This window comes from Gobio gobio (assembly GCF_949357685.1).
Source record: "Gobio gobio genome assembly, chromosome: 7".
NCBI lineage: Eukaryota > Metazoa > Chordata > Actinopteri > Cypriniformes > Gobionidae > Gobio > Gobio gobio.
This window is the reverse complement of record NC_137103.1, coordinates 50,656,870-50,675,797: the sequence shown is the minus strand read 5'-3', so window position 1 is coordinate 50,675,797 and position 18,928 is coordinate 50,656,870. Positions and strand designations below refer to the sequence as shown.

At 38.5% G+C, this 18,928-nt stretch overlaps 1 protein-coding gene across 1 annotated transcript; it reads left to right on the top strand.

The window, feature by feature from the left end:
• Window positions 1–2,709: 2,709 nt before the first annotated feature.
• Window positions 2,710–18,779, top strand: nostrin (nitric oxide synthase trafficking; the record flags this gene model as incomplete). Its single annotated transcript, XM_079822522.1, has 16 exons — window positions 2,710–2,736; window positions 4,819–4,904; window positions 5,157–5,240; window positions 5,848–5,910; window positions 5,993–6,074; window positions 6,840–6,902; window positions 7,020–7,118; window positions 7,200–7,325; window positions 7,407–7,505; window positions 9,901–10,026; window positions 10,110–10,218; window positions 11,461–11,549; window positions 11,664–11,789; window positions 18,183–18,405; window positions 18,483–18,566; window positions 18,643–18,779. 16 exons carry the CDS (start codon window positions 2,710–2,712, stop codon window positions 18,777–18,779), a joined length of 1,623 nt encoding a protein of 540 aa, XP_079678648.1.
• Between the last annotated feature and the right edge of the window lie 149 nt (window positions 18,780–18,928).

Sequence of the window (18,928 nt, the reverse complement as noted above, 5' to 3'; positions counted from 1 at the left end):
TTATTGATAACATGCCTGGTTATTGATAACAAGTTTGCACCTCTTACAATACTTATAGGCAACTAGTCACTCCAAGAAAAAGAAAAAAAAACTTTAACTGCCAAAATAATGTGATATTATTTTATTGCCATACCAATCAATGTTGATAAGTAAGTTACCATTTTATCTCCTTAAAGCATAACATTGATGATTAAAAAAAAAAAAAAAAAATCCCAGTAAAACGGTTCAAATATGACTATATGTCCAGGTAGAAACTGTCAAAACAGCAATCCCTTAGAAAAACACAAGATTTTCAATGTCAACAGTAAGAAGCCAATTTACGTGCAAAAAGTGCCCAATATAGAGATTGGAAAAAGCTATGTAATTAACAGGCATTTCACACGTTAATGCACACAACAATGTCAAAATGCGTAATTCATTTATACTGTACAATAATCCGTCAACAAATAAATAACAACAATGCGCTTACCCTTGTGTTGCACTTTGCTTTGACAAAACTACAGTATGTCTTTCGTGAAGTACATGGCACATGCACTTAGCACAGTCAAAACGGATTAGTTGTTGATTTTAACCTCTTTCAGCAGCTGTCGGGGTTGCTAGTTGCAGATGTCCTGAGTGTGTATATGATGATGGACAGGAGTCACGGTTATATTTAAAGAGTCTTCGAGTCACAGGTGTAATTCACGTTTGAGAGTTGAGTCACTCTCCCACTCTTTACTGTAGATACAACTTACTGTGTATTTATGCCACTGGCATAGCGATCACTGAATATACAGCAATGAGTTATCGCGCTAAAAACCCGGCTAAAGTCATGAATGAGGCTGAGCACGTCTACCTGCTGATCGCTGATTGGCTGAAAGTGCGTGCTCGTCGGCGAGAACCCGCCCTATCTGGCAACATGGTGTGTGATTTGTGCAGGTGCAGGCGTGATTGATCGCCTACAACCCAATAGGGTGTCGGAATGGTTTGTGTTTATCCTTCTCATCCAACCACAATCAAATTCACTCTGTCCGGATGGCGCGATTTATCTGGATAGTTGTTGTTTTTTTATGACAGGCCGGAATGAAAACATGCCGAAATGGAATAGGAGTAACGAGGCTATTTTTAAAATGTAAGGAGTAGAAAGTACAGATAATTGCTTGAAAATGTAAGGAGTAGAAGTAAAAAGTAGGCTGAAAAATAATTACTCCAGTAAAGTATAGATACTCAAAATTTCTACTTAAGTAAGGTAACGAAGTATTTGTACTTCGTTACTTGACACCTCTGACGCTCAGAAATGCAGTATACAACAAACAAGACTTCGCAATGAATGATAGACATGACCAGGCTTATATAGTGTGAGCTAACAAGGTAATGGGGTGCAGGTGGATGTAATCAATGAGTCTTGATGAGTCTGGGCAAAGGATTATGGGAGATGTAAATGGTAAATGGACTGCATTTATATAGCGCTTTTTAACAGACCTACGGCCATCCAAAGCGCTTTACATTTGCCTCACATTCACCCATTCATACACTCATTCACACACCGACGGCGGTGTCAGCCATGCAAGGCGCCATCCAGCCCATCGGGAGCAGCTGGGGTTAGGTGTCTTGCTCATGGACACCTCGGCACTTGGTCAGGTGGAACCGGGGATCGAACCACCAACCTTCCAGTTTGTAGACAACCTACATGAACCACTGAGCCACTGCCGCCCGTAGTCCTTGATGGAGTGACAGTTCCGGGGTGGAGTGCCCTCAGGTTGTAATCAGGGGCACTCTCACTGGTGATTGTGACATGTGATGAACAGACAGCAGACAAACGGCTATCCGCCTGTCACTCAAAGTGGCCACGCCCTTAATTATGCAGAAATGTAATGCTTTATATAATGTAAACAAATGAGTGATACAAAAATTCACCCCCCTCACAGTTGCCATGAAGGGCAAAATTAGCCGTATAGACCAAAACCACAATTTACCAGGCTGTAAACATGTTTTTTTTTCTACTGTAAAGTTTTAACATGGGGCTCAACGAGATTCTGCTCCCTTCTGGAGTCTGTCTCTAGCGGCCAGTCGATGAATTGCAGTTTAAGTCACTTCCGTATTGGCTTGAAGAGAAACTGTTGGAGGTTGCCGCTTGGTTGACATACATGGGTAAAGTGAGGTCAACAATGGGCCAGTGCTGGGCCGGGACAGCAGGGGGTGGGGGGCTTTCAGTACACCATGAAAGTACCGCGGTACGTACCGTTGCTGGTGTATCGCGGTTTTTCGGTCCCGTTTGAATATCGTTACACCCCAATTTTTGGTAGTGTTCTTTACACTATAGAAAATGCTATTTTTAAGAATTGTTCAATGAAAGGTTCTTTAGGGAACCAAAATGTTTCTTCTACAGCATTGCTGTGAAAATCACCTTTTGAAACAGTGTTATTGTAACCGAGTTTATACTTCCATTTGTGTTATTTCATAGTTTTAACTATATTATTCTGAAATGTTGTATACATGACAATACTGCCTGTTGGCAACAAGACAAACGTCAAGCCAAAACTTCATGCAAAGCGAAACAGTGATTTCTACAGCAAGGGCTGGGCCACTCCTTTGGTTTTATGGTGGGTTAATAATGCAGTGATCTTGTGCACAGGCACAGGTGATTTCCGCATACATTCTTCAGGAGCGGAGAGAGAGAGAAAGAGGTCAAAGTTTGAACAGCAGAGTTAACGTACGACCAGTGTGAAGATGAAGGACCCGCTGAGCAGCTGTACTGTGAGTCCATGTCATTCAACTCTTAATATGTTCACCTAATAACGTGATATCTGCTGTGGAAAATAACAGAGTACAGATGATGTGGTCAGTGTTGATAGTGGACGTCTATAAAACTCACTTCTGACTCGTTCACATTTACATTCTGAAGAATTGCTTATTATTAACTAGAAGAGTAACGTTTGTCGAGACTTTGCTGTTAACTTGACAAAGCTTTTCCTTAAAACTTCCACAAGTAAGTTTTTAAAGTCCTCTAAGTTTGAAAGTGTTGACAGAGAGAGGACAGACAGATTTATTTACAGCTGCTAGAGACAGTTTCAGAGATGTTCCTAGTGGTTGCTAGGGAGTTTTGTCTGGTTGCTAGGGTGTTTTGGTTCCAAGTGATTTGCCGGGACGTTGCTAGGCAGTTACTGTGTGGTCGCTATGGTGCTGCTGTTCTCTTGAACATTGGTGTTACATCGTTTTTGTTAATTAAAATAAACTAAAAATTTAAATATAATATATAAATATTCCATGAAAAGCATAACAAATTTTGCCTTGGCAACTAACTGAAATAAATTAAGTTTTTGGTTGGAGTACCAAAATTGCTAAAACTGAAATTCTAATAAAAATAAATAATTTATAAATATTATATAGACATTATAAAAGACATTTTAAGAATGAAGAATTTTAAGAATTAAGAATTAACTTTAACAACATTTAATAATGAATAACTTTAATAATTTTAAACAAAATTAAAAAATGTATTCAAAATATAAATAAATACTATATATAAATTATACTAAAATAACAGAAGGACAGACAGACAGAGAGAGACAGATGGATAGATGATAGATAGATAGAGATAGACAGGCAGTCAGACAGATAGATAGCCAGAGATAGATATATAGACAGAAAGACAGACAGATAGATATAGATAGAGAGACAGATAGACAGACAGACAGATAGATAGAGACAGGCAGATAGACAGACATACAGATAGAGAGACAGACAGACAGTCAGACAGACAGATAGATAGCCAGAGATAGATATATAGACAGAAAGACAGACAGATAGATATAGATAGAGAGACAGATAGACAGACAGACAGATAGATAGAGACAGACAGATAGACAGACAGACAGACAGACATACAGATAGAGAGACAGACAGACAGTCAGACAGACAGATAGATAGCCAGAGATAGATATATAGACAGACAGATAGATAGACAGATAGATAGATAGATAGATAGATAGATAGATAGATAGATAGATAGATAGATAGATAGATAGATAGATAGACAGATATATAGAGAGACAGATAGATAGAGTCAGACAGACAGATAGATAGATACAGACAGACAGACAGACAGATATATAGAGAGACAGATAGATAGAGTCAGACAGACAGACAGACATAAATATAGATAGAGACAGACAGACAGAAATATAGATAGAGACAGGCAGACAGATAGACAGACAGACAGATAGATAGAGACAGGCAGATAGACAGACAGACAGACAGACATACAGATAGAGAGACAGACAGACAGTCAGACAGACAGATAGATAGCCAGAGATAGATATATAGACAGACAGATAGATAGACAGATAGACAGATAGATAGATAGATAGATAGATAGATAGAGACAGACAGATATATAGAGAGACAGATAGATAGAGTCAGACAGACAGATAGATAGATACAGACAGACAGACAGACAGATATATAGAGAGACAGATAGATAGAGTCAGACAGACAGACAGAAATATAGATAGAGACAGACAGACAGAAATATAGATAGAGACAGGCAGACAGATAGACAGACAGACAGACAGATAGAGACAGACAGAAATATAGATAGACAGGCAGACAGACAGATAGACAGACAGACAGAGACAGACAGAAATATAGATAGAGACAGGCAGACAGATAGACAGACAGAGACAGACAGAAATATAGATAGAGACAGGCACACAGATAGATAGAGACAGACAGACAGACAGAAATATAGATAGAGACAGACAGATAGAGACAGAATGATAGAAACAGACAGACAGTCTCGTGGTTAACTGCTTCATTAAGCTGTATCATTTGTTCCAGTATAATCTGCTGTATCAGGACCTGAAGAGAATCTCTAAGAATGGCGAGTATTTCTGCAAAGAGCTCGTGGCCGTGTTTCAGCAAAGGTAACATACCAACACACAAACATTTCTTCTCACACGTTTATTGTAGTATTTGACCTCCAAGACTAGATTACACTAAAGATGCTCAACGTTCCATTCTTAGGGGAAGATAATGAAATGGAAAAGAATATAATAGTTCTCCTGAAAATGTGCTTTGAAATGTTCAGGACAAAATCTCAATGAGCTGAGGATCCTCGGCTGTCTCACAGCAAACAAGCAGGACAGACACAACTCACACCTTTTCTTTGAATTTAGATCTGAACTGGAGATCAACTATTCAAAAGGACTTCAGAAGATCGCAGGGAAACTCCTTAAAGTCTCCAAAGAGATGAGCGACAGGTTAGTGAGCATGCATCTGTTTATTATATCTTTTTTATTTTAGTTTTATATATATAGTATACAAATCATAATATATAGATTATATCTTATATATAAAAATATCAAGTATAAATATATATATATGGTTTACTGCCATAATATATATATATACATATATAAAACATAAAAAAATATTATTATATATGGCAAATTATATAATAATATAAATTCTAAGACACTATTTATAGATAATGCCAATACAATGCAATTAAAAAAAAAATAGGTTTCTAATTATATTTTTAACGAGTGCAAATATCTCAAAATCCTTGAAACAATTAAAGCAACACATTAGAAAATATTAAAATCTTGTTTCCAGAGAATGTATCTTTATTATGAGTGTATTTAGTCTTGCACTGACAGATGGTTTTATGTGTTTTAAGACTTTAATATCTTATGTACAGTTGCTCTTCATGTCAGTTTTAGACTTTTAGATAGTGTATCTGGAAAATAATACAAAAATACTAGATTTAGAACAGGACTTTTTGCAGTGTAATGTCATGTTGACTGTGTCAGCAGTGCAGGTTAATATTTGATGCACAAACTCATTGACAGTTTTTCCTCTTCAAAGCTCCACATATCGCGCGTGGTCCTTCATATCAGATGAAATGTACGCCTCAGCAGATGCCCACTGGTATGACACTACACTGGATGAGGCTCTTTCTATTATTCATGAGAGTTGCTGTAGAGTTTTTATACTGGGCTTATTCTTTCAGCATACTGGGAAATGCTCTCAACCAAGATGCTATTCAGGAAATCCGTCAAATCCTAGATGAACACAGCAAAAGAAAAAGACCGGTATACCACTTCATGTTTATGCAACATATGCATATACCGATCAGGCATAACATTATGACCACCTTCCTAATATTGCGTTGGTCCCCCTTTTGCTGCCAAAAGAACCCTGACCCGTCGAGGCATGGGCTCCACTAGACTCCTGAAGGTGTGCTGTGGAATCTGGCAGCAATATATTAGCAGCAGATCCTTTAAGTTCTGTAAGTTGCGAGGTGGGGCACATCCCACAGATGTTCGACTGGATTGAAAACTGGGGAATTTGGAGGCCTGACACCTTTCTATCAGAACAAGCTTTCTAACTTCTTGAGCAATTTGAGCTCCAGTAGCTCGTCTGTTTGATCGGACCACACCGGCCAGCCTTCGCTCCCCACGTGCATCAATGAGCCTTGGCCGCCCATGACCCTGTCGCTGGTTCACCACTGTTCCTTAATTGGAGCACTTTTGATAGACACTGACCACTGCAGACCGGGAACACCCCACAAGAGCTGCAGTTTTGGAGATGCTCTGACCCAGTCGTCTAGCCATCACTATTCGGTCCTTGTCAAATTTGCTCAAATCCTTACGCTTGCCCATTTTTCCTGATCGAACACATCAACTTTGAGGACAAAATGTTCACTTGCTGCCTAATATATCCCACCCAATAACAGGTGCCGTGATGAAGAGATAATCAGTGTTATTCACTTATTCGGTCATAATGTTATGCCTAATCGGTGTATATTTACATTAGGATTTACAGCAGCATGTTTAAATTAAGTCTTGTTTGTATAGCTCGACAGTGCTGTCGAAAAGTCCGGAAAGCTTGTTCTTACAAACTGGAGTGAGCAAATTAAGGTAAGAAAATACTTATTTCGGAGGAACCAAATCAAACAACCCAATATTAAAAAGGAATTCAGAAGCAGTTTTGCCACAAGGAGAATATGATATGAACAGAAATGTCTGTTTCTACAGATGAAGAAAAAGCTGATTGGGTTGACAAGAGAACATGAAGCTCTCTTCAGCTTTGTGGAGAAAAATAAGCAAATCTGTACAGAGAAAGAGAAGCAGAAGGTATTTGTGATTGTTCATTGACTGGGGAAAAGCAGTAAACACAGTTATGTTTGTGATATAATGCCGTTCATTTGTGTCCAGATGTTTAACAGATTGACTAAATCAGCAGAGCTTCAGGCCAGAGTTGATGAGGACTATTTCAACACCAACATGGAGGGTCACCACATCCGGCTGAAGCTGGAGAACACGCTGAAAACCTGCTACCAGGTTCAGGCTGTTTTCCACATCTTCACATTTGTATCCTTTCTGAAGCCCTTGCATTTTGACTGATTCAGTGCTGCATTTCAGATCATTCAGGAGCTTGAGAAGCAGAGAATAGAGACTCTGTCCAACGCCCTAAACAAGTACAGCCTCTTCATGACTGTATACGCACAGACTGTCATTCACGTGAGCAACTGAATCATTCAGATCTTTAGATGCTGCCTTTGAATTCATGAGTGTGAATCAAAGCGGCCACAAACCACACAATTACGAATTGGATTCAGTACTGTTCAATACTTTCACAAAAAAAATTATTTACTGTTGCCAAACAATACCACAAAATTCAGTACCACACTTTGTGTTACAATAACTTCATGACAATAAAATATAAATATTTGGCTTCAATATTACATAATTTAAAGGCACAATATGAAATTTTTCACCGCTAGAGGACGCTTATTCAAAACAAAGGCGGAACTTGACAACGCCTTGATTTCGCTGAATCATGGGAGTTGTAGTCTTCACCTCTACAGCCGGTGGAAAAGAATCCGACGGTATATCATATCATATTCATGGATGAGCTAATGTATTAAAGATTTATTAACGGTACAGTAGTATGAAGCCGGGTGGGAGCTTGATGACGCTGGAGCGACTACTAATGAGAGACGAGTGCAACACACGCTCAAGAGAAGTGGAGCTTTTATTATGCCTCAGACGAGCGCTTCCGCTTCTTCCGCTCATGCGTATGTGGGGTAACGCAGCACTGTTTTATCAGATTACATACATTTGAGTGTGTTGAAAGTTATGCTATAATGTGCGTTCACTCTGCAGCTACTATGAGACACTTGTTGCACACTGCAGTGAGCTAGATCGATACTAGGCATGGTAAACATGGTACAGTTTACTCGCAGTAAATCAAGAAAACCAGATTTAAACAATAAGACTAACTGTGATGAGCTGTATAACGCTAACTATGTTTACATGCTCCCTCATAATGCGATTATAATAGGATTTTGACAATATTGTGATGAAACTTTACCTCATGTAAGCGCAATACTTTGATCAAACTAATGCGATTAAGCTCATAATCGTAGTAACCATAGTCGCATTAAACTAGGTGGCGTAAGCAGATTTTAATCGCAATAAAGAGGCATGTAAACGCCTTAAAATCACATTATTTCCACTCTGACCAAAGTGTGCGCATGTGCGCGGATTTACATGGATACTGTGTGTTGTTCACACAACTTCATGAATGAACTTCGGGACATTATTCTGAAGTTTTCTTTTCTCCAAATCACTAAACTCTGTCAACACAACTCGCTGCGCACGCAAGTCTCTGCTCCGTATCTTCATCTAGACGGCGCCAAGAACACGACGACAGCAGGCAAACCCGGCATTGCGATGTTCATCACGGTGCCGAATAATATCCAATAAGCTACGTCCATAAAAATGTATAACGAATTTGATGCGAGTAGAAACAATGGCCGGTAACATGCATACTGTATGCCTATCTGAACTAATAAGTATGGTATAAAAATTACTTATTAGCGAATAATCAGAATAATGAAAATTGCATGTGAACTGGAGTGAAGAGAACTGCTCATGTCATGTAAACATCTTACTGCGATTAAGACCTTACTCTGATTATTATAGTCACATTATTGGTGCATGTAAACGTAGTCAATGTTTTGTTTTTTGACGATGAATGACTCCAAACAGTTGCTCACCTGTCTAATAAAACACACAACATATTAAAGCATCTTTGGTGTTTTCTTGGTTTCTACAAAATAAAACCGGAAATCGAGGGTAAGGCGGGTATGGATGTAATTGATGGGCGACGCATGGACACGGTCCTTGTCCTGGTTAAAATTGCTTATTTCTCTGGATTTAAACATTTGGGATAATGGGATACACAAGTCATCAAAATATATAACATTGGTCTAGTGGTTTTTGGATATTTTAATCCAAAAATCTTACATATTGTGCCTTTAACATCTTTTTAAAAAATGTTTTAATCATATAATATTTAGACAAAATTAAAGAGTAAATTAAAGTATTTTGGTAAATTAACCTGCTCCTGTTATATGGTGTTGTATCAGTTAAACGTTTATTCAATATTAAATGCAAATATATGTAAATATAAATGGTAAAACTTAACAATAAGGTTTCATCAGTTAAAATTAGTTAATTACATTAGTTAACAGATGTAACAGATGCTAACAGATGCAACTTTTGATCTTAAAAAGTAGCCTATTAGTAAATGCTGAGATTAATAAACGCTGTAGAAGTATTGTTCATTCTTAGTTCATGTTAACTAATGTTAACGAATGAAACCTTATTGTAAAGTGTTACCCATATTTATTTCCCCTCTAATTCATGCAATGTTTTTGTAAAGTTTACCTCCTCACTTCAAATTCAGTTCAAACAGGCAACACTTTAAGCATTTTCCATATACTGTGAACAAAATACATTTATAAAGTAAAGTAAGCGTTCAATTAAAAGCAGTTATGCCCCGTTTAGATTCGTCTTGAAGTGGTTAAACTGACTTTTAGGTGAGTTTTTTTTCTTTTTTCTTTGGCAGAGTCACAAACAGATCGAACAGGCCGTACTGAGGGTTGATGTGGAGAAAGACATTCAATCACTGGTCGAGGATGTCAGCGCGACAGCGGACGAGAACAAAGCTGAATTTCTCATGGCTGACTACTTTGTAAGTCTTTGAGTTTACAACACTAAGTCATGTGGAAGGAATGTAAATGAAATGGGGTTGTGTGTGTGTGTGTATGTGTGTAGGAGGAAGAAGGAAAAACAGTCATGGGAAAAGACAGAAGGAAAGATGGCATCAGGACTAAACTTCAGCGTCTAGAGGACTGCATCACGAAAACAAAAAGCGACAGAGAAGGTTTGGATCTTGTAGGCATAAAAATTCAGAGGTGGTGCTAAGAATTTTTTTTAAAAACTTCCATATCCTGCATTTAATTTATTTTCCATTTTACCGTAACTATACATTTACAAGGTCACATTGTAAAGTGTACAGTTATTAAGCACGTTATCAATTTCACTGAACATCTTTATTATAACCTTATTGGCTCATTGAATCAATGACCCTGTCGCCGGTTCACCAGTTCCTTCCTTGGAGCACTTTTGATAGATCCCCCACCCACAAGAGCTGCAGTTTTGGAGATACTCTGACCCAGTCGTCTAGCCATCACAATTTGGCCCTTGTCAAACTCACTCAAATCCTTACGCTTGCCCATTTGTCCTGCTAACACATCAACTTTGAGGACAAAATGTTCACTTTGGCCTAATATACCCCACCCCGTAATGAAGAGATAATCAGTGTTATTCACTTCACCTTTCATAATGTTATGCCTGATCGGCAGGCCCACACGGAATCTGTGCCCGCAGACTTCCGCAGATTAGTGCCCAACATTGAGAAGCATACACAACTTGCGCGTCAGGCTTTTTTTTAGTGAGAGAGTGTTATTTTAAAATGTCTAAAATAAAATTGACCCTGGAGGAGTTAAGGAAACATCACTTGTCTGCAAAAAATACTTATTTATAGCTATTAAAAGTAGTTCAATTATTTACTTACTATTTATTTTGCTCTATTGTTTAAAGATATTAAATTGTTTATTTAATGATTTGTGTACAATACAATTGATAAAGCAATATTTTCTCCGTCTTTTAGTGGATGTACTATAAGAGAGATCTAGCTTTGTTTAAAAAAAACTTCTGTTTGTATTTGTTATAAACCTTAAATAAAAGTTAAGACGTGAATATTTGGTATTTTATTTGTAATGCTTTTAGTTTCAATACTCTCTTAAATCTTTTTAACATATTCAGATTCTTCCAGAAATCACAAAAAATGTCCACAGATTCCACGTGGCCCTGCTATAAGCACATCAATGGCACTTGTTTGCCAGAATGGAGAGCCTGATACTGTTCCTAAATATCAGAAGAACAAACGATTGGACAACTGTAGAGACACTATTTTAGAAGAGGACCTCAGGGAAGTGTGATATGACCCCTTTAAATAGAACTGGTTTGTTCCTCAGAGATCTTATTAGGTGGTTCTGTCCTGTTTTATTGTCCACGTTATATGACATCTAGCTCAACGCTGACACACAAATCTGGTTTGCAGGTTTAGAGAAAATGGTGAAAGTATACACAGACCAACCAAACTTCTCGAATAAAAAAAACCTGGAGGAAACAGAACAGCTACTGGACGAGGTGAGATGTTACATTTCATTCCAATGTTCCACAACATGTTAAGTATCTGTTTAAATATTTATTAATATTTAAACAAAAAGATATTACCAAATACTGACAGATCTCTCTCGGTAGGCCATCCTCAAACTGGACCTTTTAGAGGCGACGCACTGCAAACTGACCCACAGTCTGGCGGAGTTAGAGGGAAAACCCAAATCAAGACATCGATTCAGTGACAGCATCACGAAATGGAAAGAAAAGGTTTTGCACATCCTATCCTGAAAACCACCTTTTCCGTACTAGAAGCAATATTTCATTTATAATTTATTCTAATTTTAGCAGGGTCAAAATATAGCCCGAAAGTAGAACAATAAAAAAAACATGTTCATTTGTTGAAATAAAACAGACGTTAAAAAGGTACACTATAGCCATGTTTCCACCTCAGGAACTAGGGGCTTTGGGGTGGTACTCGCTGTGTTTCGACCACAGGAACCGGGGTCTAAAAGTTCTGGGTAAAAATTTAGAGGTAGTATTTTTTCAAAGTTCAGGAACTTTCGGGGGTGGGACTTGGGCGCTGAACATGCTGATTGGTTTAGTTCACAAAGCACTTTATTTCAACTTAAAATCTGGGACCATTTTTGGGATTTCCACCTGGATTTGGCCTACCCAAATTGAAAAGCTTCCCATACCCACATACAGTGGTCTAAATACACAATTATGGTCATTTTAAAGGAAACCCTTTGAAGTTTCATAAACCACTGCTAAAAGTGATAAACATGTAAGTATATGTTATCTAAGCTGTAATAATGATTTTTTTGGTTATAAATTCAGTGAAAGTGTGCAACTCAGGCCCTGTGTGCTCTAGCACCCTGCAGACAGTTTGGGCTGTTTCCACCAGATTCCAGATAATAGTGGAAAAAATTATTTTGTCTGTATCATGTTGAGTGCAAAATTTATACAAAATACAAATGGATCTGGGCCCACCTTACCCTCTGCAGGGTGCTAGAGCACACAGTGCCTGAGATATACACTTTCAAAAATGAATTTATAACCAAAAAAATCAAAAACGCCTACTTTGTTCAGGGTTCCTACACAATTTTCATTTCAAAATTCCATACTTTTCCAGACTCAAATTTCCAGACTTCCCTACAGATTTTTCCGACCATATTTAACTTCAACTGCTAACAAGTATGTTACATTCTAAAGATTTAGTAATGACGTTTTTGCCTTTTATTACGATAGGAAAGTAGCTAAACAGGAAGTAAGGTGGGAGAGAGAGGGGGGCGGGATTGGGAAAAGTCCATGAGGCAGGACTCGAACTCGGGTCTCCCGAAGCACAACAGCACTACATGGCGACGCACTTACCCACAATGCTATCAGCGCCGACAAGTATGTTACACTCTGAGTCAAAACCTCAATGTAGGCTATCATGTTAAATTTGTACATTTGAAAATTGTAGCTACTGTTGCTTGTACAAGTCAATTTAAAACCAAACCCAGTCAAGTTCAAAGCACAAACTGAAATGCTAAATCAGTGCAATGTTATTCATATTTGTAATTTTGTAATTTAAATAACTGTAAACCCCTACAGAAACAGAAGGGACGTTCATGTACAATTAACCAGAAAATTAGAAAATAGAGCTAAAGTCAATTGACAATGCTTAATTGGCTGTTAGGTACAGCAAACTTGTAAAGACTGTTTAACCAATAGGCTAATTATAAATCAAATATTTAGAAATCCTATATTAAAATATTGCCTTTTGTGACCTTAACGATTAAAATGCTAAATCAGTCAAAAATTTTTAAAGGGTTATTAATTTGCCCAAAAATGAAATTTCTATCATCATTTACTTACCCTCAAGTCATTCTAAACTAATAAGACTTTTGTTAATATTGGAAATCTTGGACACATGAAGATATTTAAAGGATTAGTTCACCTCAAAATGAAAATGTCCTAATCATTTACTCACCCCAATGCTTTCCAAAATGGCACCAACTCAGTTGGTTGCTCAAAAACTTAATTTATTTTCACTGAAGAAAGTAAGGCATGGATATCTTGGATGGCATTGAGGTGAGTAAATGATTAGGACATTTTCAGTTTGGGGTGAACTAGTCCTTTAATAAAGGGACTGAAATCTCTCAGATTAAAAAAAAAATATATATATTAATTTGTGTTAATATAATAAAGTCTTATGGTTTTGAAAGACATGGGGGTAAATAAAATGACAAATTTTCAATTTGGGTGTACTATTCCTTTAAGAACTCCACCATCGACTCAAACCCAACTTGCTTTCTCAAACTACAAAGTGCTGTGTCAATCGGTACATTATGGGCTTCGTGACTTGATGTGGTCGATCTTGGTCCCACCTTGGTCTGGGCCATTAACGTTGTGAGACTGTGTGGTGGATGCTGTGATGAGATGACAATGCTTTTGGCCTAGCATATGGCTTACAATTGCCGCCTCCCCCACATGTCAAATAATTTGACACAAAGTTTGCAAATAGCTTTCTTTGTAAATTTTAAATCTTTGGCTAACCAGGCTTTATATTTAGGATTGGCAAGCCAGCCCTCGGAAAACTTGCATTTTCCCATTTTGTTTGCCGTGAAGTCCACACTCAAATGTAAAAATCAAGGACAACGTTCCAGGTTTTTTTAGTCAAGCAGTTTGAGGTAGGGGCGTTGTGATGGCAATTGCCGCCTAACAAAATAACAACCAATCACAGCAAACCTAAACTCCAGCAGATCAAGTGTAAAAACGATCGGCAGCGCTGGCAGACTGATCCAAACGCCATGAAAAAAACCAGATTGTATACATTATATATTTATTATATACATTAAGAAATTCTTAATTTTATATTTAGAAAACGAAATAGGGACAATAGTCTGGAAACATAAATATTTTTCCATACTTTTCCAGACCTGGAAATTACTCAAATCAAATTCCATACTTTTCCATACTTTTCCAAACCCCGTAGGAACCCTGTTTGTTTGTCTTCAACTTGTACCACTCTAGTTTAGGTCAAGACAAATATTCATGACACTGTTATAAAATAATTTGACAGCGTATTGACACTTAATGACATTTTAATGACAAATTCGATTTGTGCCACTGAAAAAAGTGGTCATAAAAAAATGTATGACATTATAATGGCCTCATGACAGCCAACGTCAAAACCAACCACATGACAGTTTAATGTAAGGTTAACCCATAAAGCTAAGTCGTTTCTTAAGTTTGATAATTAATCTACTATGTCATGATTATGACAGGTTATGATGTATTGGTTTATGTCAAGTTGTCATAACAAAAGACATCTCAAATAATGTCATCTTTGCATTAAAAATGACATCATTGAGCGAATGACACATATGGCGCTTTTCCAGAACACAGTACCAGCTCGACTCGACTCACCTTTGTTTGGTTTTCCACTGTGTAAAAGTTGTACCTGTACCTGTTTCCAGGTACTTTTTTTCCTATTACCTCCGGCGAGGTTCTGAGCGAGCTGAGGCGATACTAAAATGTGACGTGAAACACGGCAGACTGCTGATTGGTCAGAGACAATCGTCACTATTCATTGCGTCATCATTGCACGAACCAGACGGAGTATCCTGAATATTTTTTTCAAGGCGGTAATCCAGCACCCGGAAAGCGTACCTTCCATAGGGGCGGCCATTGCTAACCAAGCCATCACCTGCTGTTAGCATCCCATTGACTCCCATTCATTTTGGCCTCACTTTGACAGTGAATATCTTTACATCTGAGGCGTTTAAAGACTCCATTCGTCCATTGTTTATTTCTAAACAAATACCACAATGTATAAAAGGCTCCATTACCTTGTATCTTACACTATCGCCCCGTTGAAGCTGTTTTTGTCAAATATAGGCTAACGATTGCATCATAACCGTGCGACTGTGTCGCGTTGTTGAGCAAATTACCGTATAGACCCGAGGAGAAGCTCGCAGACAATATTTTACGGTCTATGAGGCAATCGGGGGGACGTGGAGGCATAAAGTCTGATAAAGTCAAGGGAGAAGCATGGGGAGAAGCCCATAGAGAGCCAAAAGCAACGGGACAAAATATTTCAACAACGGGATTCAGATTTCACTTTGCACAACTACTAGAAGACTTGCCACTGTCGGACAGGTTGCTCACGTCACATCTCCGTCGTCAAGCTCAATGCTTCTCCGTGACTTCACTTTTTCTCCATGAAGTATATGGGGTCGCTGTGTTCTTTTACTGTCTATGATTTTTTTACTGTCTATGGAATAACCCCACCATTTTTAAATAGTAATGGGTATATCACGCTATCTCTGGCCAAACTATTATGGCAGCTCGAAAGAATACGCCGTGGTCAAACGAGGAGTTTTCCTTTGTTTGGTTGCAGAAGAGCGGATCCAGCGAGAGCTTGATGGGGCAACGAGGAACGAAAAAGTTTCCTGCGGCGTCGCTATGACGACCAGGTGCTATTGTGGAGGTACTTTCTGCAATGGAAAACGGAGCGAAAAGCGAGCCGAGTCGAGCTGGTACTAGTAATGGAAAAGCGCCATTAATGACAGTTGTCATAAACATGCATAAAACTCATGTGTCATGTCAGTCTTATAGTGCGTTCACACCGCCGCCGGCGAGAGCGTCAAAGTGGCTGGAAGTTGAAATCAGGTCAACTTTATGGTAATGAGCTATGACGCGGTTCGGTGGCAACCAATGGGAATGTAGTAGAGCTCCGCTTTCTAGAGAACGCTGTCCTGGAAACTTTGGGTCCGACCACATTAGTTCCCAAGCAAAATAGAGGAGAGGTTGATCACTGCTGGTGCGCCGGGTTTGATAAGAAGACGCGCAACATTATTTATACACCACACAATTTTTTAATTGCTTTTAATTGTTTTTTTTCGTTAGCTAACATGTAACTATAATTGTTAAGTTCTTTCCATCAATCTGCTTTTGTTTTACTTTCACATTTAAATGATTTCATGAGGTTATATTATACGGTTATACCCTACCGGTGGTCAGTCTGCACAAACGCCGATCAACATGATTGTTTGCTTTGCAGCCCCTTTAAATGCAGTTCTAAAAAAGACCAAGCATTCGATCTACGTCAGAGCGGCAGCGCGTCCACGAATCTTTCTACAGTGTCGATGGCAGGGCGGCCAGAACGAAGTTTGACGCTCTCGCCGGCGGCGGTGTGAACGCACAGTTATGCACACACATTCAAGTAAAGTGTTACCGATTAGGTTCCACAGCACACCCCGAAAAGCCAAACCAATGTTTATTACTGTCGCATTCTCTATTTACCAGCAGACTGACTCTCCTATTTTCAGCTTCTTTTTAAATGGGTGATTCGCCGGAAGGTTTGAGATTTAGCATGATCCATGTTAACCTTTCTCGCTTTTTGTAACAACTAACCTCTCCCACTCTCCCACAATTTAAGATTGAACATTGGTCTGGGGAGTCTGCTATGCATTTTCTACTGCACAAGAGGCGTGATCAACGAGCATAAATTAAATGACTCTATGCAATTGGATAGGCCTTCAACCAATCAGACCACAAGAGACGTGATCAACAGGCATCGATCCATCGCTTCTCTATCCGTCATTGTGTTAAACCCACCAATAGCGCGCCAGGTGGATAAGCCAGTCTGTGATTGGTTCCCGCAAAAGTGTAACAGAAGCAGTAGAAATTAATTTACAGGTTTCTAGACTGAGCTGCAGGGCGAAATCAAATCGCTGGCTGATCAGGCTGGGTTTACCCAGTCTACTCTCCCACACCATGCACGCATTAAAGTAGCTGGAGCAACTGACGACTCACAAGCGAGTGATGCATGTACACAATTTCCCGCGAAAAACCATCCCGTCAGCTCTAAAATATAAACATTTATAATAAGCTTACCATAGTGGATCAGGGTAAGACAGAACCACATTTTGAAAGAAGGACTGAAGATGTATTAAGTCATTATTTAAATTTTGTTCATTTTGAACAAAAAGTTACATACTGTACCTTAATATTGAAAAACTAACGTTTTATTTGAGCTAGTTATCAAGGAAACATTTCCCATTCATAACTTGATGTACTAAAATAACAAACAAAAATGTATAAAAATGAAAACTTGAACTGAAATTAAAATGAAGACAGAAAATAAAAACAATTAATTCAAAATAATAATAATAATAACAATATCTCAATGATAATAAAATAACACTGAATTTTAGTAAAACTATTATATTACTTTTGGGAAAGGTTGAACAAAAACATGAGTCTGTGTAGGTACTACATGGGGACTGATAAATAGAATAGAATAAAAAAAACTCAAATATGGTTCATTTTGTTTTATAGATTTATCTGAAAATCTAGTGTGAAAAGAAACTCTTAAACCATCCTTGGCTGATTCTGATTCATGCAAAACCACCATTAAACATGCAAGCCTTGATGAATCCAGGACATGGAAAATGATATAAACATAATAAGTGGGTTAATTGAGAAAATAGGTCAACTCTATAGTTTAGCATCATATTTTAATGCGATTGCTTTTAAACGGCCTACAGTTGAGTGTAATAAATAGGTTTCCACAAGGCTGCAGGGTGGAGAGAGACAGTATCACAATTTTAACAAACAAGGTTAAGCCAAAAAACATCCATGTTTCATGAGTTTTTAAATTCTATCCAGGACTGTGAGCACAGTGTAGTGCAGCTTTCCCGACCTACGAGGATCAAAAAGACTCCGTTCAGATCCCGACAGTCCATGAGGACCGCCATGATCAATAAGAGTGCGCTGACCAACCAAACCCCTGATATGACAAGCAAAGAGCCCTCGAATGAGACGACCAAAGTCGATGATCAACAGAGTGGTCCGGTTAATGGATGCGTGACTGAATCTGAAGAGGATAAAGGTGAACAGCGGGCCACGTGTTTTTATCTTCTCTTCCATTCAAGGCTTTCTTAACACACAAACTGATTTAATAAACAGGTGCAGAATGCTGCTCTATCGGCAGATGCAAGGCTTTATACAGCTTTACGTCAGAAAGAGAGGACGAGTTAAACATTAATGAAGGTAATATGGTAGTTCATCTTAATACATCATCCCTCAGCACCTGCTTTCTGTTGACTGTCCCTCTTCAATCTGGCAGGAGACGTACTGGATGTCTTTCAGAAGGACGACACGGGCTGGTGGTTCGGTGAGCTGAACGGACAGAAAGGACATTTCCCTTCCACGTACGTCGAAGAGCTGCCCGTTTTTACTGCAATGAAGTCATCTGAGGCTTAGCTTCGAAAGAGCATGTGAAGAAAAAGGTCACCGACCTCAGTGCCACTGAATTAAGATTCACTCATGATGTAGGGTTAAACACACACTTAAACCAATTACTTTCACATGACCTTCCCACGTGATTACAGGTTCACATGATTCATTTAAAT